General features: G+C 46.1%; 1 protein-coding gene and 1 long non-coding RNA gene across 18 annotated transcripts in view; one reads left to right on the top strand and one right to left on the bottom strand.

Annotated features, from left to right (window-relative positions):
• LOC121594800 (actin-binding LIM protein 2) overlaps positions 1-25312 on the top strand; it is a 39052-nt gene that overhangs the window by 6689 nt on the left and 7051 nt on the right. For all 17 annotated transcript variants that reach the window (XM_041918493.1, XM_041918487.1, XM_041918499.1 and 14 more), the window contains exons 3-5: positions 23546-23856; positions 24219-24613; positions 24705-25071. In XM_041918493.1, coding sequence (XP_041774427.1) covers positions 23546-23856; positions 24219-24613; positions 24705-25071 — 1073 coding nt within the window. The remainder of the gene's footprint in view (positions 1-23545; positions 23857-24218; positions 24614-24704; positions 25072-25312) is intronic.
• LOC121594817 lies at positions 14159-17691 on the bottom strand. Its single transcript, XR_006005040.1, has 3 exons — positions 17600-17691; positions 14342-14772; positions 14159-14271 (listed from the first exon to the last, which is right to left on the bottom strand). It is a non-coding gene; the product is annotated as an uncharacterized LOC121594817 (long non-coding RNA).

The raw sequence follows: 25312 nt of genomic DNA, 5'->3' as shown, positions 1-25312 counted from the left end.
TTCTCCCGCCACCGGCTGCAGGGGCGAAAGGTTCATTAGCCCTTTGAAAGTGTTTAGCTGTGCGCTGGGTAAGTTGTAGTTGTGGTGGATGTGCCGCTGGGGCTCTCGCGCTACATGCCGTTGACTACATAATGGAGATTCAATTAGTTAAAAACGGGGCCAAAGCAAGTGTGCGGCTGCTCCCATCGTGTTCTTTTACGGGTCTCGTTTTTTTGTGCTGTCTGATTTCGTTGCCGTACGAATTAGATCGGGGAAAGCCTTTTTTCAGGCGATTGGCTTCCTCCAAACTAATGCAGCGTAGGGCGTGTCCTTTTTTGATTAGTAAAGTCTATTTGGAGCATTTTTCGAACGTAATATGTTTTTTGTTGAAGAGTAAGGTCAACGATTGTTTGGTGTAACGGTATCACTTTCTCCTGGATGATTATGAGTCATTATGCTTTGTAAATTAATGACATCTAATGCATTCAATTATTAACGAGCTGATGATGGTTGAAACATGCTCGAAAAATAATATTAAAATATATGAGTAATGCTTTTCCATCATTAAAAAACACTTTGTTTACGTACGATCGCTTCAAATTTGCTGTGAAAAGACGCACACACACACAATGCCACAACGAGCTGACCTAATTTTTCCCCAGTATCGGGTTACTAACTAAATACAGTACAGTTACTTAAAAGGAAATTTAGGGAAATCACCTCCAAAAAGACCCTCAACCCATCCGCCCCATCGTATCATCTTTGTGCAAATCCATGCAAATGTGCTTCAATTGCTTTATTACAGGCTTAATGGTAAACTGGTGAACACACATGCGCCGACCCAAACGATGCAGTTCTCCACACTCCCCGCTGCTGCTCCCATTAAACGTCAACAACTAGAGCATAAAAATACAAACATTTATTCCGCGGAGGGTGAGCAAAAAAAAACACGATCCGGGACGACACCTTCACCCACCAGCCGCGTCGCTCCCATCTTTTCAGGTGCAAAACAAAGCCACCCTTCCACACCCTTATACCCCCCGCGGCCCTTTGGTGTTCATTACACATACACACACAAAAAATGGTACAAGCAACGCGTCAGCACGGTGAAGTTGATTGATGAAGTTTTGCCCCTAATTTCTCGCTCTGTCTCGCGCTGCTGACGTTGCTTTATGTGCGAGTGTGTGTTTGTGTGTGTATGTTGTGTTTTTCATTTTTATTACAATCCATAAAATTGTGGGTGTCTTTTTACAATCCACTTCCCCCGCCTTTTTCTCTTCAAACATAGCATTTTTCACCAAACCGTTGTTGTTTTATTTAAAAACCCCTTAATTGTGAGTTGTGTTGTTTCTTTTTTGTTGTGTTACAGTTAGAGTAGCTTGTCGTAAAGACGCGACAAAAAGCGATTTCACGCACTTTTGTTGTTGAATTCGGTGCAGTTCGAATGCGATTTGATCGTAACGCGATGGACCTTTGTGCCTTCGAAGGGTTTTTTTTCTTTTCATCTTAAGATCTATTTTAAGGGTTTTTTTGTGTACCCGGGAAGCTCAGTAGTCTGCGAAGCAACAAAGATGGAAGCCCATGTCCATGATGGAAAGTTTTTCAAAAGGGGTAGCGAAGGAAAAATTGCTTCTCGTGGCGAAAGTCATGTTTTCTTCCCCGTTACAATGTGATAATTGCACTCGAATGGCAGTGATCTTGTCGACTTTCTCACCTCACCGCCGATTGGCGAAGGTTTGCTTTGTTGGGTGGTACAGAGTACACATTGTATGCCACCGGTGATCGTGATCGCTGAACGCAGCCCTCTCGACAACTCCCCGTGTGGCCGTGTTTAGGGTGGGCTTTAACCATTCTTTTCCCCTGCACACAAGTCATTTTTCTTCATTTTATGTGATAGCTGAGCAGATAAACTCGTCTCGATCGTGCGGGTGATCGTCCGAAAGGGCACTTAATCGAGAGGTATATAAAAAATGTAAAATGCTCTTCTACAACCCTTCAGTGTGGCAGGGATTTGTGGTTATTTCATATCTGTACGTTTGTATTAATTACTTTAAAAATGTTTTGCATCTTTGTTGATTAACGATCGCTGCTAACTAAGTAACCACAAGATAGGAAAATACATCTAAAGCAATAATAAAACGTTTCTCGAGCGGCGCATCGCATCGAAGGGTTAACATCTTGCACTGGGTGTAATATAATGCGCAAAGGAGGTGAAAGAAAAGCCCATCACTCACCTCGATGTACTCTCATCGTAGCTTTAATGCACAGACACACACACACACACACACATACACACGGGCGTGCATAAAGTAGAAAGATTCATTTGGCCTTTTCCCTTATGACGCCGGCGAAACGAAATTAGACCTAAAAACCAATTTCTCTCTACGTGTTCCCTCTGACCGCGTACTTTTGCCACCATCGTCAAAGTGTGTGTGTGATTGTGTGCACAAAAGCACCTATGTGTGTGACCAGCCGTGTATAGGCGCCGGGCACAATCTCCGATGCCCACAGCAAAGGGATAAAACTCCTCCAATCCTCACCGTACGCACATGAACCTTTGGTCGGGTCGGTTTGCCACTGAGGTTACGAGGGGTGGTGGGAAGAGCTTCTAAAATTGATGAACTTTTCGCTTGCATCGCCTGCCTTTCGGGCTGCCCGAAAAAGCGACCTCTGTGACCGACTTGCAAACCCATTCTTAGTCCACTTTCCACACAGGCGGCACCACTTACCGGGGGCTGGACACCGGACGGAGTGGCGGGCAAGCTGTGTTGCAACACTTTTCTCGTTTGGGGGTTGGAATTTCCACTCCGCTTTCCCGTTGGAACCGCTCGCTCGGACTGCAGACGAATTTTGACTGCGTTTTTGCTGCTTGCTTTTTGGTTGGTTGGTTTGGTTGTGGCCGGATCTGCCTTTAATTGACGCTCGTTAACCGGACGCTCTATGCTTCGGGAGAGTGGAATTTGACCGCTTGTGAGGGCAGTGCGTGTGTGTGTGCTAGACCAACGAATTCCTATTTTTGTGCCTGACGATTGAAAACGTCGAGTTGGGAAGGGGACAAAAAAGTCGTCTTGGAGAGCGGGGTCGGTATGACTCCCGTTTAAGTACGCGCAAGAGGGTCGCTACTTCATGCGGCCGCTTTTCCTCAATCCAATCTCCCAAAACAAGGGATTTCACCCACTGTATTTGTAGTTAACGTTATGCTTTGCCGCATTTCCTGTAAGAATTCGAAGCAATGGCGTTGCTCTGGAGAGTTTGTTGTGACTTTAATAGTGTGTGAAGATCACTTTTTCTGTGCAGTTTTCTGTGGTTCCTTTTGCTAACAATTCATTCGTCTTCTTGATGGCGACAGGCGGATGGTGATATTTGAAGTGAAGAAAAACGTAAACACGCTTACCCTCTTCTGTGTGCTTCCGGTGTCGACCTGGTAACAAGACAAATTTTGTTCTCTTTCTCTCCCCTCTTTATGGCCGGAAAGAAAACAATTGCCCATCGCTCGGTGTGCTGGGCGGTGGGAGGATTACATTGAGGCCATTTCTCTTGGGCCGTTTCTGCTACCATTGCCGTTGCTAATGATTGGCGAGAGATGGGGTTAAATTATGGGGTTGTTTGTTTGTTGGGGCTGTGCAAAAATAAAGCTATTGTAATTGCCATGCAAAAAAAAAAACAGCCTCGGAGCTTGAGAGCACGTTGCACCTGCAATTATTTCTCCTATTTTGGGTCGTTTGGTTTGCTGTAGGGTGTAGGAGTTTGGAAGTTTTCCCCCAGGGTGGGATATCAATCAAACTGATTGCTTCGTTTGGTTTGATTGTTGATGTTTGTTGTTGTTAGGTGCGCGTGTCTGCAGTGTCGAAAAGATGATCTTCTGTCCCTGGAGATGCATTTGAGGCTCAAAGTTGTTTTATTGCCAAATTAAGGTACTATGGATCGATGGCTGGCAATTAAGATGTTCGATGTCATTCTATTGAAATGATCACAATAGTAATAATCCTGTTTATAACTCAAGCTAGAAGCTCCAGAAAGCTCTGGATATTCAAAAGATGTTAGGATCTTGCTGGAAAGTACTTAGCGAGTTCCCTTTCGAGCCTCCAAAGGTCTCCATGGTCTAGTTCTGCAATGTCCAATGTTCTGTAATTCAACAATTCTTCAATTAGAGTTAAGTCATAATAGCTCAGATTTCCTTGAAATAGCAATCAGTTTTATCTATACCTTGGACCAACTCGATGCGTGTAACATGCAACTTTGAATTTGCCTAGAGAACTAGTTTGTACGTTTCGTTTTGCCAGGTTTCGTCTCTTTTGTTCACCAAATTCGCCAAGGTTTTTAGCTTATCGTACGTAAGCACCCTTCGGTACAGCAATTTTCATAAACTTTTGCAATCAAGCGCGCTGAGCAATGCAAATTGCATAAGTTTCGCGTTGCACGCGTTGTAAGACGTTAATGCTCATCCAAATAAAGTTTGACCTATGTTGGTAAAGCCTACGGTCGAACCTATCATGTATATCGGAAGGAATCTTAAGTTGAAATACATTCCACAACACCTGTTCTTGGACTGCAACATCCAATGGTGGTGTGTACGCTTGTAGGGCTGCTTCATTTCAGTGTCAGTGGTCGAGAAACCGGCTGTCATAACACCAGGCCAAAGGTCTTCCTTCTACCGGCGGGTGAAAGGGAAACCGTGGCGAGACAAGTGAATGGAGTTGAACCTCGATGCTCATGCAACATGGATCGAAAGGTTTTGCCTTTCATCAGACCAACAACCCAACCTGGCTGGCTGACTTGTGTTGAACGGTCAAGGTGATAAGAGCACGCAAATGAGACACGGACACACACAAACCGGCTGTTAATGTTACGTCGCCCCGGTAGGGTGATGATCGGTAGTTGATCGTAACCGGCGATAGTTTGTGCATGATAGTTTGCGCAGTGTGTGCACATATTAGCTTTACTGGAAACAATTTCTCAATATGTTACCGCAGAAACTATTATTACAAACTGTTGTCCTTGTTTTCGATATCAGTTTTGGGTTTAAAGAAGTTTCGAGTTGGGGCAATGCGAGGGTTGTTGAAACGGTGTTGACAGAGATGCCCTTGGAGGTCATCATCCGCCCCATGTAGCTGTAGCGTACACCAACACACGTCATACGCGCTCATGAAAGAGGAAGATTATCAAGGGAAAGAATCATTGTTGTTTGTGTGCACCGAACGACCTGATCTCTGTTCAGCCTGATCGAGGAAGGTTTAAAGTATGTGTAGCTCACCTGCACATGGTGGGCTTCAGCGGGATGTATATTAGATTCCGTTATTGTAAAAAATACTTTCATTGTAGACCTGAAAATGCAAGCGAAAAAAGCGAAACTAGGCCAACAGACAAAAATCCACCTTGTTGTTTTTTTTCTAAACTAATACACTTACTCAATGAGCGTTAAAGTGGGTATCTCCGGTCAACGAAACAAGTTGACACGCATACACGGAAACAAGCAAAAAAAGACCTGGTTGCTTAGTATCTGGTGCCCTATCTCGCTGCGTGACGAAGCTACCAAGCGCGTATGCAAATAAGCTCTCGCACACAATGCGAAATAGAAACCAAGCTTTTTTTAAAAAGCAAAAACGCATCAACAGACAGAAAAAACCATAATGACAAATAGCGCAGAGAAAAAGGAACAGAATGGAAATGTCATTGTTGCTCAGTGATTTGGGCGATCGGACGTCCCAGAGCGGAGGACGTCGTATTTCCCATTCAAAGCCGCTTGAGTTGGTCAGTCGGTCAGCTTCGTCATGTTTCTGTGTGTTTTCGACTACCTTTTCCCCCTTCCGCACGTTGTTCCCATCTTTTTTGATGATAGATCGATGCGTTTTGCCGCACTAGCCGATGGTAAGCTTCCTAAACGATCGCACCCAAACACTGGCAACTGTCATTGACAGATTGCTGACTGACAGATAGTGCCTCCGCAGTGCGAAAAAAGGTATACGGGTGATGGGCAAAATTGCTGTTGTTACTGTTTGTTCTTATCGCAAAAATAGTCAAAAACGTAGACGAGACTGAAATGGTGTGTAGAGCGAAACAAGGACACCTGATGACGGCATGACAGCACGAAGAACTCAGCTCGTTTGTACTACAGTTTCTGCTGCTTCCCCTCGAGTCGATCAAGAGACCTGCTTCGTTCATTCTCGCTTTTGCGTTTCGATGTGTCAGCTCCCAGCCAGTATGCATTTGAAAGGTTTGGCGCTGATAGTAATAGGGCTGGGACGACTGCGGGGCATGTGGCCGCTGGTGTTGTGGTGGCATTGGACGGTGAGATAATCGAAACCGACCGTGTGTGTGTGTGTGTGTGGAGTGCCGGCAACAACGCGCATACACTTATAAGGGGGCGCATACGATGATGTCATTGCGGAGGGAGTAATATTTGGATTTGGTTACATCACTTGCTGTGTTGCGGACACAAGCAGCACAGTGTGTATGTGTGTGGAAGAATCGCGAACAGAATGAAAACAAGAAAGAAAGAAAAACACAATCGCATGGTTTAAATGGCTCGCGAAAAAAGGCAGAAAAAGGGGAGCAAAACGACGGGATCTGGTGGTTCGACATTAAAAGCGCTGCCCGGTCGGGTTGCCCAAGACAAAACAATAATAAAATGCAATCGGGCAGGTTTTGCTGCCTTTTTGCGGAGATTGCAATGTTTTGGGGAGCTAGAGATTTTAGCTTCATTAACGACTTTGTTTGGGTTTTTATAGTACAGTTGTTAACTGTAGAGCAGCATCACCATAATACCATTTTGCAAGATTTCACTATTTCTATTCGTGAATAAAAAGATGCATAAATAATGATAGAAACCGGTGGCCATAAACATATTCTTAATCCCACAGAAAAGGTTTTAATTTGCAATATCTACCTCATATGACACCAAGCGAGACTAAAACAATGGTGAAGTATACGATTAAGCTTCTTTTAGATGCAATTTTTCACATTTTCTCTCTCTCTTTGGATCGCCGCATTCTGACCTAAGGACAACGTTTCGATTTATGATCGCGATAAGGGTTTTGATTTTATTATTTGTCTCGTTTGTTATTCCCTCTCCGCAGCGTAATATCGAATTAAACGCTGCCAAAGATGACGCCATACCACCCGAACGACACGGATTTGTGCCATAAAATGTCACCACAGCAGCCAATAGCGTTGTTTGCGGAGGCAAGAGAAAAGGGCGAAAGGTTATCCGCCACCAGGCTTGGTGCGGATAGTGGCGAGCATTGGGGGAGCACGATGCGCTTGATCGCATTTGCCTTTTTTTTGTATGCCAACCCATTTGAGACGTGTGTGTACCAGGGTTGTGACTAGTGATGTGCTCTCTGGAGCGCATCGACTACTCCGATCCGACACCGACTATTGTTTCTAGTTCTGTCTGAAGTCGGAGTCGTCCAGAGTCGTCCGGAGTCGTCCGGAGTTGTCTGGAGATGTCCGGAAACGCCCGAAGTCGGAGTTGTCGGGAGTCGTCCGGAGTCCTCTGGAGTCGTTTGACCAGTTGTTCTGAGTTGTCCAGAGTCGACCGGTCGGAGTCATTCGGAGTCGGTGCAATGTGCTTGTGATCAGGCATTTCATTTGTTGTGTTGTTTTGTCTTTCAGTTTGCGCGTGTACTTCGTATACAGGCCTTTATTTCGAAGGCCGACTCCGGCCGATTTCGGACGGCTCTGGACGACTCCGGACGACTCTGGGCTAATCTAGACGACTCCGGATGACTCCGGGCGACTCCGGGCGACTGCGGGCGACTCCGGGCGACTCCAGGCGATACGAACGGCTCCAGGCGATTTCGAACGACTCCGGATTTTACTGGGCGGACCTACCTTCCGAAGTTGGTTCCGAAATAATCGGAATCGGCTCGTAGTCGACTCCGGATTTTGTGCCAATCTTACCCATCACTAGTTGTCACCAGATGCATCGATTAAGGTTCTACCGCGTGTTTGGTTAGTGACTCCCGCCAGTTGCAGGGGAATTCGATTCATCATCCCTCCCCAAAGGAACAATGGAAAACCGCGCACTCGTGCCATCGGTCGAGCGAAGTGAACCAGAACACAGCGCTGCCTTTCCCTAATTTGCTCCCCTCCCCTTCTGTCAAAATGTGTCCAATCAATTCCGCAACTTGCCACCTTCTTCTGCTCCCAGTGCTGTATACGGGAGAGAGGCGGGAATGCACAGTGAACGCACTGTTATTGCATCGTAAATTAGATGAAGTCAACCCGTTTTATGTGCGCTCTGGAGTTTTTATTTCTCCCCCACCTAATAGTTGTGGCGGGGCTGCTGCTGCTTCTGCTGTGGTGCAACCTTCATTATCTCCATTGAGCAGAGCGTTGGTTAAATAAGACATAAATAAATGAAGGGGGTTTGGGGGAGAGACGAACGATCGTGTCATGAATCGGGTCGCAGCAAGTGGGAAGCTAGATGGGAATGAAGTCCTCCTCCTCTTCTCCTGCGGCTGGAACACAACGTGATTGTTTGTGGGTGATTTTCACGGATCGATGACAATGTGTTGTCATCACTGGGAAGCGGACGGCAATTTCCTTCCTCTTTTCTCTTTGTTTATGTTCTTGTTTTTTTGGGCGCTGTGTGTAGGTATAATTATTCCAAAACGTGTAGCCACAGAGTTTGGATACATTGACTGTGTGCCTGTTGGATGACTAATTGCTCCTCTCACACAACACCCTTTCTGTATTGTCGTCCCCCCGCGTATTCTTTGTTTCGGAATGCTCCAAATTGGGGAATGGAATTTCGTATATTTCAACGCCATCCAACGACGTGGCGTGTGGCGATCGGTTCCAATTTAGCTGGCGAGATGAAATTCGCTCCGGAATGCCGCTCCAGGAGAGCGTGAAAAGAAAACCCAATCCTCTCGTCGTCACCACCACACCACCACACTACTACCAAGCGCCAACCTTGCAAGTGTGAAAATTTGAATCATGGTGGCAATTTGGTGGGATGCTGCTACTTCCTTGTTTTCGTGAGCTACGAGAATCGAGAGCGGAAAATTCAATTTGAGAAGGATGTGTTTCGAAACCTTTGGTAAGCCAAAGGTATGCCGGGTGGGAAAAATTCGATCACGGTGGCGCTTTGGCCCCCATCAACCGCGTGTTTCGCGACGGCACACACATGTGCTTTCAGCGCCCGTGTCAAGTGTGGCAAGCCCGATCGACGTGTGGTGCGCGCGTCGCACACTTGCCGGGATGAGCAGTCCACGCACACAAGCACTACTAGAGCGGACACTAGCGGGGTTGGAATGTTGTTTGCGTGCGTGGTTTCGATTGCCCCACGAAGACGACTCTCCCCCCCCCAATAGTAGGGGGCTGATTGACGGGTGGTTCGCTTGGATGTGTTGTTGTGGAATATTGTTCGTGTTTGCGTTAATTTTTCAGGGGCAACGCGTGAGCACACACCCTCGTGCTGTGCTGAACGCCTTCTGTGTAGAGGTTTTGAAGGAGCACATATTGACAAACGCGAGTTCGGATGAAAATTTTCGATTGTTTTGAAATGCCATCGCGTCTCGTTGGTGGGGTTTGGCAAGAAACGCATGACGTGGCTCGTGTGTGGCATACGCGCTGGAATGTTTTTTTAATAGTTCTTTTTTGCTTCACTTCCAGTGTCATCATCGAATGAAGTGAAGTGTTTTACAAATAGAGCATGCGGGTAGAGGGCATGAATCGTTGCTCTTTTTCGTTGATCAACAACATTTGTTGTGCATTATTTTGGGGAATTCTTTACTTGAACAAAAAAAAAAACAGAAACTTTAACGAACATGAGATAGTCTATAAGGAATTTCAAACACAAATAACCCTTTATGTCAACTAATTTTGTCGAGTCAACTGATTGTTGTTGAGCGTTTCACACACAATCGTAAAGCCATGAGTAGCGATGTGCTCTCTGGAGCGTACCTACGACTCCGATTCGACTCTGACTACTGTTAGTACGATTCCGACTCCGGAAAAATGGTAACCACTAGTTCCCCTCGTCGTTCAGAGTCGTTCGGAGTCGTCCGGTGTTGTTCGGGGTCGTCCGGAGTCATCCGGCGTCGTTCGGAGTTGTCCGGTGTTGTCCCGAGTTATCCGGAGTCGCCCGGAGTCGAAGTTGCCCGGAGTCGGAGTCGTCCGGAGTCGGACGGAATCAGTCGGAGTCATTTGGAGCCGTCCGGTGCTAGTGATCAGGCATTACATTACGTTTTTATTTTGTGTTTCTTTTTGCTCTTGAACTTCGTATTCATGCCATTGTTTCAAAGGCCCACTCCGGCCGACTCCGGACGACTTCGGACTACTTTGGACGACTTTGGACAACTCCGAAGGACTTCGGGCGATTCCGGACGACTCTGGCCGACTCCGGACGACTCCGGGCGACTCCGGGCGATCCCGGACTGCTTCAGACGATTTCGAACGATTCTGGATAATGTTAATAATGTTCTGGACGAACCTACCTTCCGGATTCGGTTCCGAAATCATCGGAGTTGGATCGGAGTCGACTCCAGATTTTTGCCAACTTTACTCATCACTAGCCATGAGGAATGGAAATTTCCCTGTGTGTTTTTGGTGTTTTTTATGTTGGTCAGCTGTTTGAAATAAATGTTATTACTTTTGTTGTTTTATTCATCATTTATTTTTTGTTTGTTTCTTTTTTTTTTGAGAGAAGCCTGAACATCGAAAACTTAACAATGTTTAAAATGTTACACATTTCAGCCAGACAAATATACATAATTTTTAAGCAAATAATGCACGTCTTCTCAAAGATGTTGTAACATTATGTGTAATAAGTTGTTGGAAAGTGTACGTGTCCTACATCTTTGCCGCTCCATATACAGTTCCATTCCTTTACAAATTCCGAGCGGCACCGTCGGTGTGTTAACCAAGTGCTAATAATACAACAGGTAAAAGCACCGAAACAACGCTAAAGTAGCAGTACGTGACACCATTCGATCGACAACTGGAGCGAGAGAGAGATAGAGAGGGGGTGTGAGGAAGAGGGAGGTGATTGGTCGCGAATTGTGCTTCGTGCTGTTGGTTGATACACACTAAACAAACGGTGTGCGGGTGGCGAACAAACGGTGATCGCCACTGGGTGGTAGGTGGGTGGTGTGGTGAATGGCCCGTGTGACTGACTGATCCGTTTTGCTAATTAGTGCTTCAAGGCGATAAGTATTTCGCATACTGTGGCCTACTGTGTGCCCCTGTGTTGGCCTGCCGGGGGTTAGTTGAGGGTGACATGTTACAACGACAATCAATAAATAAAGTAGCAACTTTATATCTGCATGCAGTTGTGCGAAGGAGCTGCTCAAAACCAAAACAAAAAAATGGTGAATATTAATGCTAAAATATTTTAGAAGAAACTACCACAGCCCCTTAGGCACCGGTTAAGCATATTGAATCGCTCCGAATGCTCCATTCGCTTCAAAACGCTGTCATGCAATCGCGTTAACATTCCATTTTGCCGACCCAGTCCAGCGATAATGATGCCGTTTGAATTGGTTTCTAAAAATAGATTTGTTCATCTTGCGCGTTTGTCGTTTCCGTTTTTTTGGTTGTTGTTGTTGCGGAACCAGCGGAGAATGTTAATTTATAAACCCTCGTCTACCGTCGATCAACGAATCGCCCCGGCACGCCGTGACTCATTCAAACATATTTCATTACCCTTTACCCCACAATGCTCTCGTCCTTAGCTCGTCTTTCAATCTGAATCTTGTTGCTCAATATTGCGCTGTGCCTGTGGCTCTTGTGCATCTGCGTTCTGACACTCGTTTACGATCGCCAATTTGAGCAAACACACACACACACGCGTGACGTGTGGAAGTGGTTAGTAAAAGCGACGCGAGTAAGATAAATAGAAAAAGCTATTCCTTCTCCAATCGGCAAGCAAAAGAGGAACGCGACCGGAGACTCGTTTGCGATGGTTTGCGCCGCGATCCTTTTCGGTGTTTTGCGCCTTTCCGTCGTCGTCGCGTGAAGGTGGGGCAGTAAAATGAGAAATAATTGCCGGACGGAAATGGGTTAGTGTTGTGTGTGAGTGGTGTTCTTTGCCGGCTTATTTGCGGTACAGTTTTCATCCCTCAACCCCTTACTCTGGGCCCGACATGGCGCCGGCGTATCGTGCACGATCAGTTTTCGTTCCGGTGCGTTATATATGTTTTTTGTTGGCTCCCTCGTCCCACCGTTCTTGGTCTCCTCGCCAACGCCAGGAGAAATGTTGAGACTGCTGAAACTGAAACTGAATCCGGAAGAATGTTCAACAGGCGACACAGCAAGCAGGCAACATTACGAACGTCGTGTCAACTGTTTGTGGCATGTGTGTTCTTCTCTCTCGCTTATTTTAACGGGGCTGATGGTGCCGTCCTGTGTAGTCATCGTGGTACACCGATGACGCAATCTGCGACAACATCGGTCTTATGCTACCCGCTAAGTGCTAAAAGGAGGACGGAGGAAATTGAATACCGAGGACAGTGCCGAGGGCAGTCGGACTTTATGGGTATTTTCATTTTCGATTTTGGGCACAGTCCTGGCCCGTTTTGCAGGGTTCTCGGTTTGCGGGCCTGGTCGCAAAAGATTATTGCCTGAGTTTGTTTTCTTTCCCCCTGTTACAATCGGACCATTATAATGTAGGTCGATGTTTGTCGTCCGTGCGCCGCGGGTCTGCTGTCCGTTTGTACGGCCTCAAAATGTTTTCGTGTTATCAGGAGGATTAAAAAACTGGACGAAATTGTTTGTGTTCCGCTCGAACGATGGTTTCAAAACCATGTAAACATCGGTACATAGGGCTGTGTTACGCGTATGTCGTGTGAGCATAAATATTGAGACGATTCGGACATACATTCGCATTATTTCTGCTATTTGTTTGCGGGAAGCAGGTTAAACATATTAAAATTCCTTATTTATTTGACAATACAAACAAGTGTAAATACAGTAATAATGTATTTTTTTCACACCCATACCTGGGCGACGTGTTGTGCAATTCAGCTTCTAGTCGTTTCGCTCGCTTCATCAAGCGTCTCATGTTCTTATCGTCCAAGAATCGCTTCTCCGTGTGCAGTTTGATCAGAAAATGCATCCTCATGTCGTGCCTTTTTTATGGCTTTTTTACTACACCGCTGCTGACGTCCACCGTGACCAAGTTAGGGAAGGAGGGTGCATACGAACAACAATGTGTGCAACAATATTTGATCAGATGGATGGATCCGTTATCTGGAAGTTGCATTCTCTCGACAGAACCGCTGCGGTGCCAACACCGTTGCAATAGATATACAGTTGCAGTCGGCTGTTGGAATGGCGTCTTTTTAGCGAACAGATATGATGTAAGATAACAAATACTACCAGCAAAACGATTTCGGTCCCGCGTTGAATTGAAAACCACCATCAACAATCGTCAAGCCCAATTTCGTTACATTAAAACTAAATGAAATTAATTGCATGTACGGTTGTCACACCACAGCTAAGCTACAGCCGCCGTCCGATTTTGATGCCTTTAAAGCAATGGTTCGCACATTTTAACGACCATTGGCGAGTCGCTGCAGCGGTCATCATTGCTTTACGGCTGCCTTATTTTAACGTTTTTTTTTTTAATTTGATTTCACATGTCGTGGTTTCTGCGGGGAGGATGATGTTTTGGCCATGCTTGAAGTGACATAAAGCTGGGGATAAAACCAAACGGGACACACATACACACATCAACTGTTTGGGGGCACGAACGGAACGATTAAGCAAGGGGTAATTAAATGAAATCCACGATTCGCGCGTCCAAAATTGGCCATTGTAAGCTCAGTGGGCTTATGTTGTGCCTTCTGTCGCTGCGCGTTAACGTTGTGCGTTTTGTAGCTATATCGCCTTTTTTGGGAAGACGGAAAAATGAAAGTCGCGTGCAGACAGGAAGAAAAGAGTGTTGTGATATATTTTTTAATGGCATATATTAACTTCGTTTTACGGGTTCGGTGGACACCTATCGCTCCAAAAATCGCTCCAGTCTGATTATTTTAAGCTCGAGAAGCAATATTTCATAAAAATGAAACACATATTCCGTTGGTGGAACGCTTTCTTGCACACACGGATAAATGGCTCTATCGACGATCAAAGGTCACGCAATGATGGTTTTCCTTATCTTTCACTGATTGCGGCAGGCCACCGTAACCGGTGGGGTGTGTGTATTCTTGAAGAATCGATGCAAAAACCGAAATAAAAAAAATGGAATCACCCTGCGCTCCATTTCTGGTCACATAGCGGCGCGGCACAGCAGGAAACACACGGCGCACAGTGTTGGTTCGGTCGTGAGTTATGCGCGACGGTCTGGAAAGATTATGTACTCAAGCATACACAAGCACACACACTCAGGCTGGCTCTAGTACAAGTTACTTACTAGGGGTGATAAGCTCGAACATTCCATCACGACATACACACAAACGGAACGACGGTTCGGGTTGTCCCGTGTCTCCGGCACTGGAACCACCTACCTCTCGATTCGATGCTTTTGCTTATCGGTTTATCCATCTGCGGTTGAGAGTAGCGAGGCAGCGTAGCATACGCCACCAACCAATGGTTCCAATGTCTTGTCGTCTCCTCTTGTTTTCAGCTCCATGTCTTATGTCGTTTGGGCACGAATTAAAAAAAGCTGTACACCACCACCGTAGCCTGTCGCTCCTTTTTGCTGGGTTTGGGGTGGCGGTGTTGGATGGTGTGTGCTTTCCCCTTTGATTTTCCTGTGCACTTCACAGCAAATGCCATCACGAAGTAGCAGCGTAATCACTTGACAATCACAGCGCAGCAATCGCCCCATCGGCTGATCGGTTACTGTAAAGTAAAAGCCGGTTAGGTCTTTTTTTCTATCTATCTATCTATCTCCTCATTCCTAGCCTCACACACAATTTGTCGGAAAGTTTAGTGTAAAATGGGCTCTGAGTTTGATTAGATTGGTTGAGAAAAGATGGTTGGAGCTTCTGCTGGAATGAAAGATTTCGCTGGATACTGAGCAACATGAGGAGAAGGAAGAAAAGACGACGAGGAGGAAATAGAGGATCTAATTTGCTAACATACAACCATTAAGTGCATGTAGTGCTTTGCAAAAGTCATTAACGTTACAAGAAATTCATTGCTGATTAGACTCGAACTCAAGGCTTGCGTTGTGCGATATCAATTATTTGCTCACGGCTCTATTGTGCTGTCTCGCGATAGATTGGTTATTTGCGGGTAAAATAATCACTCTATTTTTCGTTGTTTGTTAATTCAAACTAAAAAGTACATGTTTTTACGCCTGTTGTTGAAGTGCTGTGTAAACTGTTTTTGAACTAGCTTATTTGGACTTTATTTTGCCGCACATGTTAAACATTAGTATTTCTTCTTTAGAATTACTTTTGCTACTGCTTCGATGCTGTTTTTTTGTTCAATAGCTGATCAGTGTTGAGCCCTGCCTAACGACCTTAGCCGAACTTATTGCTGATTGGCCCTAAAATCATATTAACGAGTTTTCTCATTTTGAGAGTGTTTTTGTCCTTCTCTATTCGATTGTAGCGCCATCTGAAGTGTTAACGTCTATCTATTCCAACTGTTTTCGTGATAGCTCATATTTATAAACATCTGCCTGTCAAATCCCGCACGAGATCAATATCGTGCCAACATTACACATTCATCAAAATATAGGACAGTTAATTCTTAGCCGGTCTCATGGTACAGTCGTCAACTCGTACGACTTAACAACATGCCCGTCATGGGTTCAAGCCCCAAATAGACCGTGCCGCCATATGTAGGACTGACTATCCTGCTATGGGGGGAAATCAATAAGTCACTGAAAAGCCAACCCCACAAGTGTGTTGGCAGGCCTTGACCAGCATCGGTTGTTGAGCCAAAGAAGAAGAAGAATTCTTATTCAGTTAACATGTTCACTTGAAGATTGTTACGATTTGTCAAAGCTGCTACTGATGCTTGTTGATGTAATTCTTTCAACAGTTTAATTGAACCTTTTGGAGATTTTCTGGTCGTAAATAAATTAGAATGGAATTGGCTTTCGACAACGCAAGCAAAATGAAATATTGGACAGGAAATGTCACCGGCCTAAAGTATCGTTGGGATTTCTCTGTAAGCATTGTACACAGCACGTACAAGATGTACATGAGAATGCTTTAGGGATGGTTCAATCCTAAACAAATGCTCATTGTTTTTTTAAATCATTATCTCGCTTGCGGGTTTCTACCATGTCCCACTCCTCCTTCTTCGTAGTGTTTAATGAAGGAATGAAGTAGCTAAACTGGATGAGGAACACGTTTCACCGTTCTAACGCTCCGTCTGCTGTGGAATTGAATTTGTTGCCAGAGTGTCTGCCTTCCATCATCATCGTCGTCGTCGTCATCATCATCATCATCATAATGATCATCGGTCCTTCCGGCGCGTGAAGCGCGATTTCAATAATCCAAACCCGCAAATCTCACAGCAAGCAAAGAGCAATGGAAAAGCATAGCTAAATCTCCAACAACGAGCGTTTTAGCCGGTTGGCTAGCCTGGGCAACAAAACAACAGGCGCAAAGCAGCACCCACTTGATTATATGATAATGAAATTCGTAAACCGTCCCCGTGGTTGTGCGTCCCTACTGCGCTCTTCCCCCTCCGTTACAACCCTTTTGTGATGCTACAGAGCATTTTGTATGTTTACTCTTTGGATAGCATTTTTAGCGTCCATTTCCGTCGTGTCACCCAGCTGGGCCCGTCTTCTGTCTCTGCCGAGTGCCGAATGCCGCAAAATATATACACATACACACACACATATCCCGCCCCTATTTGTGTGGCTTATGGTTTTGCGGTTTGGTTGTGCATTTTGCTGTTGTTGCTTCTCGCCTCCACGTCACCTCAGAGGAGACCTACACAACGGCGTCTTCTGGCGGTGGTGTCATTTGCGAGATCGTGGTTGACATTTGTCTCGGTCGAACATTATGCTTTACATTTCGGCGCAGAGGCGTCGACAAACCGTTCTTTGGGGGCGGTGTGTCACCCTCTCCGGAGGCCAACGTTTCAATGCATTCGTGATCGATTAGATCATGTTAGCCTGTGGGTACTCTACGAGTGCATGGTGCTGTGTGTGTGTGTGCTTGTGGATGCTTTGGTGCCGGAATGGTGGTTTGCGGGTTAAGTGTTTGGAAGACCTCTCCCAAAGGTCAAATAAATAAACGTGGTTAAGAGCTGGTTACTTCACTGGGGTGTAGAGATACATGAGAAGAAATGGGTAGGCATCCACCACCACCCTACACACATCATGCTCTCTCTGGTGTCTTGCTGCCGACGCCCAAACTACGTCAGTGCGTGACGAAGAGCTAGTGTGTTGACGTTCGGAAGAGAAAAAGATAAGGAGGGGGCGAGCAGATTATGGAGTGTTTTCCAAAACCAAAACATTTTCAACCCAGCCAGATATTCCTTGAACCAAAGACCCTGCCCCAAAAGAGGTGATTTATGGTGGCAGTGGAAGGATCATCTCTGCTTGAGCAAAACCAGATCACGACACCGGGCATCGATTGCATACTCGGTTTCTTATCGAACATTTTCGTTAGCCATTTATGTTGTAAAAAGCTACGATGCAATACACTGGGAGAATATTGATTAAGGAAAGCCATTTGTTATGATAAGTCACACTTACCAGCAGAGCAATATGCAACCCGTGGCTTCCCGTGCAAGTGATCTCTCGCCTTCTACTCTGCGCAATAAATTGGCAAAAACGATTCAAATTGTTCCTGGATGTGCGATTAATTTCACTCGTCTTTTCTCCTTTACCACCAAAGATCATCGCACGACTGTTCCAGGTTCTCTCTCAGTCGATGCTGGATGCTAGACAAGATTTCAATCTACACTCTGGTTCGTGCACGACTTTTCGACCTACCTCGAACGCGGTACGAAACGAATTCTGTTCGCAGTTCAGCCGTGAGGTTAATCGTTGCGAATTGTTGTTGAAAATCAGTGTCGTGCTTTGGTTGTTTTCTTCCCAAATTCCCAAGCGTAGCACGTTTCGAGTGTTGATGACCTGATTGTGCTTGTGTCCCAGCGGTTTCCGTGCGATCAAAATAGCGCAGAAATAGTGCGGTAGAATTACGTGTAAAATGTTGTCAAATTACTTTGATTTATTTTAAACTGTGGCTCATGATTGAATTTCCCACACACTTGGGACATGAAGTAATAGATGGATGGAGGTGTTCATATTTTGGAATTTGGCGATTGTGCTTCCGATTACTCACCAACCTAGATTAGTCACCGCTTAAATTGGCTCGCAAATTGCGTAGTAATGATGCGCTTCTAATGCGATAAACAATTTAAGCATTCTGTGTACTCCCCAGCACGCTCGTCTCAATTGCGTCGGATTATTGGGAGCGGAAAACGTCCACTAACTGGCAAATTGCATTTTAATTCTTTTGGGTACTTTCCGAATATCCAAATTGTATAAAAACCCACCACAATTCCATGTGGCAACGACAAAACAAATTTACCCTTTGCGAGGGAATCTTTACTCGGGAGTGACAGTGAACGGGAACCGTAAGCTGAGTTCGTACAGCAGCAAAGATGACAGCACCATATCTCGCCCTGTTACTGCTGGTGGTGTGTATTGCGTCGGGCTCTGTACAGCATGTCGGAGGGCAGGACGATATGGCCGGCGATACCATAGCTTATTCCGCGTTTGAAACGCCATCGCAAGGAACAGACAACACCGCCAATGGTGGCAAGATGGAAAGTTGGGAAGCGCCACCGGAAACTGCGGGCTTCCCGAACGAATCCCCGATCGCGTACGCCCCTGGATTCAGAAATGCATCCTCCACCACCACCACTTCCTCCGACTCGTCTTCCATGGTCAACAGTGCGGACGATTACGATTCCGAAGACGAGTCGGACGAAGATTCGTCGGAGCTTATCCCGGCCGTGACGGGCGTTAGAGCGCGGCTTGCTCCACCACCGCCGCCCAGCAACGGTGGTCCGAAAGTTGGATACTCATTGCCACAGAACGGATTTTCCAACATGCCGACTGACAAGCCTGATGCAGGCAGTGCTGTGGCTACTGTGGCAAAGGTTACCCGGACGCCCTTCTTGCATCGGATGCCACCGTTCAACGCCTCGCTGCACCGCCAATGAATGCAAACGAAATAAATGACACAGAGTCTTTAAGTCTTTACGTCTTTACGAAATGCTAATGGGTTATAGTGGTTTACATGTTTTATCTTCAGTCTAATGTAAATTGACAGCACCATTCAATATGTCCATACTCATATCCATGTCCTGCATTGATCTTACGGAATTCGCGGTACGTATCGCGGCATTGTGCAACTCGATATGTGCCGGACATGTTACCAGTAATGTACCTTTTGCACTTACATGCGCTTATAAGAGTGTCCTAGTGTAGATAGAGCATTTTAAACTCACGGTTTTGCGGTTAGGCGCAACGTAAGGTGTTTGTGGTTATATTGGTGTTATCGTTTACGATCAGCTATATTGATTGGTGTCGTTTTTCTTTTGGAGGGGACTGGGAACTTATCGACAAAGAACATAATTAAAATATGTTTTACAAATATGCAATTATTTTCGTTTTAATCAAAAGTTCCTCTATCAACATCGCAAGAACTATGTTTGTATTACATTTTGTACCATTTCAGCACACGTTTTACCTTCTTACATAAATCTCATGTCAGTGATCTACAGAACGATCGTTGTACAAAGTCCTTTCGAACGGCCAAAGTGTGTTTTATTTTACTTGGCGATACATTTTGTAGAATAAAGTCCATCGATCGGTCCTCGATCGGGTCGATGTACAAGTGAATCAAAATTTGGCTGTCAGGTTACATAGTGGACAAAGGTCAACGTTTGGCGCCTGCTGATTTGGTTTGGCAATCGTGCTGTGGCACATTTTTAGCGCCAGTTACCAGGGTTAACGTTTTAGATAGGATCAACTCAGGGTAAAGTGCAAGCTGATGCTTTGTTTGATGCGAATAATACGAGTTCAGGACTTTATGGCAGCCTTTTGTTTATGGTATTATCTCTGAAGTGTATTCCAAAATAATTCGGGAAAATTTATGCCGTTTCTTCCAAGCAGTGTAAGCGACTATTTAAGACAGAAGAATTTTTGATTGGCCCTCAAATTATACACTCAAAATGAAAGTAAAACCAATCAAACCGAACATGCGCTTCGTTCCTACTGCTGGCCCCGGTATATTCCTCGTCCGGTGGGTATATTTCGTTCATCGGATCGATGTGTCGCAATCTCTTGATGTCGCTTGGCCTCACATTTCCGCCTTCGCCTTCGGAACACAACTTTCCTTCCCGGCGCACAAGCTGCAGCAGTTGTCGTGCGTTTAAAGTTCCTGTTTGGATTTTCGCGGCTGGCTTCCGTCTGTGTTTTGGATGACGGCGTGTGTGTCTGATATAGCCAAAAATAGACGAAAGTCAAACTCGTCGTGTGTCGTGGCTGCGCCGGGAAGTTACCGGGGAGACATACAGTTGCCCAGTGGAAATAGTTTTCCGGCAGCGCTCGGAGCGTTTTTTTTTTAGTTGGTTGTCAGTTTTCCACAACAGGACGGGGACAGAAAACAGAGAGAGAGAGAGCAGAGTCGCCTTGAGTGCTGCTTTCTTGTTCCTCTTGCGGTCATCGTGCTATTTATTGCTGCTTGAAGCACGAGAAATGGTTCGTTACGGTTGCATGTCTGTCGGTTTGGTTGTTGGATGGATGTTTTATAGCGTGTTGTTGAGGTGTGCCGGAACAGGAGAAGGGCAGGGTCCAAGCGTCAGTTTGGCCTGCATTGGAATGTCAAGTGGGTTTCGGGAGCTCGAATTAGCTGTGGATTTATGTAATGGCGTGACAAGAAGCTTTTTTATATGTACTGTACCTAATAAACTCCTCTCCAATGTCCTTGCCTGTCAGACGGATCTTGGAAGTATGTTTGCCTGCAGTTGTGGCATAAATTCTGGAACTATCTCAATCAATCCGATTGATGCTTTGATCCATTAAAGAAATTAAAAACCTTAAATTCCAACACTTTCATAGAAATCTCTAGATGTGTGGCCATCATTAACAATAAATTCAGCAGCTGTGTAGCAATCACCCATTTTTCGTTATCAGGGCTCGTTGCCGGCTTGTAGTTGCTTTTGGAATCCATTAGAGTACCGTCACCTTGAAGGTCAATTGGCGTTCAATGGCTGTGGGCTGTTGGTGGTAGTACGACACCTACCACTATTCTCACCCATATCGCGCTCTGTTGTCAGCAGCAAGCCTAGAGCACACAGCTGAGACCTTGCCCATCGGACACATCACTCGGGCAAGGGCATAATGGTCTCGGCGCTTTACCTCTCTGTTCCCGCTCTGTCGCCCTCACGCCCGGTAGACACAAAATGATGATTTCAGTAGTGAGCGAACACGTGAAGAAAATGTCCCGCCCTTTTTCGCGTTTTCTTCCATCTCCCGACCCACACCATCCTCCACCGTGTGTGTTAGCTAATGGGCCATGAACCTTTGATTGTTCCCTCTGACTAACACTGATTGGACAAACACGCGCGCATACACACTTACACACACACGCCTGACGGTTTGTAACCAGAAAGTGTTGGAGCACCTAACAGCACAGGTGATAACAAATAATGAGGGCCTGTGCCAACTCCCAAGACATTTCTCTGCGAAATGACGTTGGTGCGAACGGCTGGAGGAATGAAAACTACTCCGGTGTCCGACTGCCGGGAAGCTTGTTTGCTTTCTTATCTTCACTCCTCACAATGTATATTCTCTGTATCATTTGTCATCGTCAGAGCGATGTAGAAGGATAGAAGATGTACGGGGACGGGATGGTATTGTATCGCCCAAAAGGTGTACAATTTGACGCATGGTATATTTTGAGCGCAATGTTATCAAGCGCTGACGAAGCTCCGAGCCGCTTGCTCCTTATCGTTCGCCGGCTTGCTATCTGATTCCGCCAATGTCCACCAGCAGTGACCAACACAGCGAGTGAAGTTTATCGAAGAAGATATCGACTCTGACTATGGTTGACTGTGTGTTGTACCGCATGTAAAAGACGACGTACGACATCCAGTTTAAATTCATGTTTGTCAGACACTTTCCACAATTGATGGGTCATGCAACAGCGGGCGGGTGTGAGTTGGAGTGGTAATTGTGTGCTAAATTGTTACACATTACCAGCACACGGTGATCTGTGTGTGTATGCGTGTGTGCAGAAAGGTTTATAGGTTAGGTGAGAGATCTGGCGAAGGAATGTCCAACGATTCTAACAAGCACATATGACTATGACATACTCTCCTCGCCCCATTCGGTTCTGCTCTAGAGAGTTCCAGGCTGTTGTGATGGCAGAGGTTGGGTTCGGTTGAACTTGAGAACAGCAATAAAGGGTTGCGGAATTACACACATCTTCTCAACATACTGTTTTTGCCCCATTCTCTGTTAGAAACTGTTGGTGACTGTCAGAGGGATGGGTATAATCGATTATGATGATTATCGTCGTTTGCATTTGCAGTTGACAGGCTGACATTGAGCCCGGACCCGGACGTGTAACACGAACATCATCATCGCGCCTGCTAAGAGCGGAAGAAGTTACCAAAGTAATGGAAAACATATGTCATTACGGCCAAGATGTCGCGAAGATCTTCGGCATTGTGCGACCTCCCAAGAGAAGAGAGCAGTCATGGAAGTGGAGTTACATAATTCCAGTTTAAATTGGCTGTCTAAACTTAGCTCTGGCGGAGCTGTGCACGATAACGATCTTGATTTTGAAGTATGGCGAGCGGTGGGCCACTAATTGTTCGCTGATTCCTTCCTGCCAATTAATAAGAGAAGCTGCTGCTGCTACCTCGAGACGTGTTCAGAATGTGACATCATAAATTTCTCGCCTAAACGTTGACTCGTGTTTGAAATTGGTAATGAAGTACATGTTTCCTTTTGCCATCGTGGCGATCGTGAATCAGCCAATATTTCTGATCCGTTTTTTTGTGTGTGCGCATTCCGATGCAGATGATAAGGGGCAGTTCAAAGTGTAGATAACCCTCGCGGTAGGACGAGTTTATAGACGAGCCTTAGAGGCATCTGTGTGGTTTTGGCGGAACAACCCGTTTGATGGTCGATAGATTACATCAATTTTTATGTTTGTTTGCAGTACGCGCGCGACTGTGCCGTGTATTGACTCCGCATGTGCCTCGCTATGGTGCATGTGTCGTACCCGTTTTTCTCTGTAATGTCGATTGGCAGACCTTTTACGGCTGCTAACTGCTGGGACCGTAATAGTAGTTCCACGTGTATCGCGTGTAGATTGCACTATTAATGGGAGTTCTAATCATGATTGATTCCATTTCCTCGTAATCGCTTCATTAACACTGTCGAATGGGGAGGGGATTGGGAATGAGTCCCCAGGTGTACAAACAAGTAAGGCAATTCTGTAAACTATTCACAGAGCCGAAAGACGCTAGTAATCATTACACGTGTTTATTTTTAACCTAGCGATAGTGATATATTGGGACACTTTTTTTATTTTAAACACATCAAAATATATCTTTACAAGTAGTAGAACACTTCCACTAATCACGCACTCGTTCGCACTTTCATCTTTTGCAGGGAAAAGCAAAATCCAGTGCAGCAAGTGTCAGAAAAAGTGCTCGGGCGAGGTGCTGCGCGTTTCCGATCGCTACTTCCACAAGACCTGCTTCCAGTGCACCAAGTGCAACAAGTCGCTGGCCACCGGTGGCTTCTTCTCGAAGGATGGCGCCTACTACTGCACACTCGACTACCAGAAGCTGTACGGGACAAAGTGTGCCGCTTGCAGCCAGTACGTGGAGGGCGAGGTCGTGTCCACGATGGGCAACACATATCATCAGAAGTGCTTCACCTGCAGCAAATGCAAACAGCCGTTCAAATCGGGCAGCAAGGTAAGCGGGGTGGATGGATGACACATGCCCCCGGTGATGGGACGATGTGCGCTGTCATGCTTGTGTAAGGGCATGTCCAGAAACTTCGTCTCTGATTCCAACACGATAAAAGGGTAAAGGCACTGAAAGAGAAGAAGAAGTTTTTATCACAAAAACAGCACTTTTTAAAATCAAAAAAAAAAAACGCATGTGATAAGAATATCATCTGCCCCCTTTGATCGTGTTGTGTGTTACCCGGGAGCTGTTTTTCGCAATGCCAAGGATACTTAATGTGTCGTGTTGTTTTGGTGTTAATTTGTGTGCGTGTTTGTGACCACATTTTATCCCGCCCGGTCTCGTGGGATAAAACGATTTTCCAAAAGGTTACCAACACCGGCAAGGAGGTCCTGTGCGAAAGCTGCGTAAAGTGTCCACCGGGCAGTGGGGTGGGCGGCGGCGGAGGAGCAACCGCAACCGGATCACCGACGGTCGGTGCTGCTGCAGGGGTGGTGCAGGGCACCGGTTCGGCCACCGTGTCTCCCAAGAGCCGGGCGATCGAGCAGAAGCAGGAGCAGCGCACTATTAAGGAGATCACCTCGAGCCCGACGAAGGCGGCCACCCTGCAGCACCATCAGGAGACGGTGAAGAAGCAGCAGCAGCTGCTGCAGAACGGTGGCAAGCAGCCGGACCCGAACGATTGTGCAGGCTGCCAGCAGCAGCTGAAGGAGGGCCAGGCACTGATTGCCCTCGATCGGCAGTGGCACATTTGGTGCTTCAAGTAAGTGTACGGAGGAGGTCGCCTGGGTCTATTCCTACGAATTAACTTCTAACGGATCTTTCTCCCCCCTCTCTCCATCTCGATGTTGTAGATGTAACGCGTGCGGCACTACGCTGAACGGGGAGTACATGGGCAAGGACGGTGTGCCGTACTGCGAGAAAGACTTCCAGAAGTCGTTCGGCGTGAAGTGTGCGCACTGCAACCGGTACATCAGCGGCAAGGTGCTGCAGGCAGGTGATAATCATCACTTCCATCCGACTTGCGCCCGCTGTACCAAGTGTGGCGATCCGTTCGGCGACGGGGAGGAGATGTATCTGCAGGGCGGCGCCATCTGGCATCCGCGTTGCGGCCCTGGCCCGTCGTCCGAGGCCGGCATACTGAACGGTGTCGATACGAACGGGTTCAACACGGAGACGGAGTTCGATCGTACCAGCACGAGCGGTATGAGCGAAATACAGGTAAGCGAAGAGGAGGGGGAAGAGGGTACACGTGGCGACGAGATGTGCTTTCTTTGTGTAATCGTATTACTACTACGCTCAGCTAGCAAAACTTATCGTGCTGCAATTGTGTCTAATCAAACATAGAGAAACGAGGACCACTTTGGTCCCGCAATGGATGATTTTGTTTTAATTTAAAAAAAGCTATCATCAAACTTCAGATAAAATATTTCTCAATGTTTTTTTTTTTCAAATTCTTGTA

The sequence above is a fragment of the Anopheles merus genome, chromosome 2L, assembly GCF_017562075.2.
Source record: "Anopheles merus strain MAF chromosome 2L, AmerM5.1, whole genome shotgun sequence".
NCBI classification, from domain to species: domain Eukaryota; kingdom Metazoa; phylum Arthropoda; class Insecta; order Diptera; family Culicidae; genus Anopheles; species Anopheles merus.
This window is presented reverse-complemented; position numbering and strand designations above follow the sequence as displayed.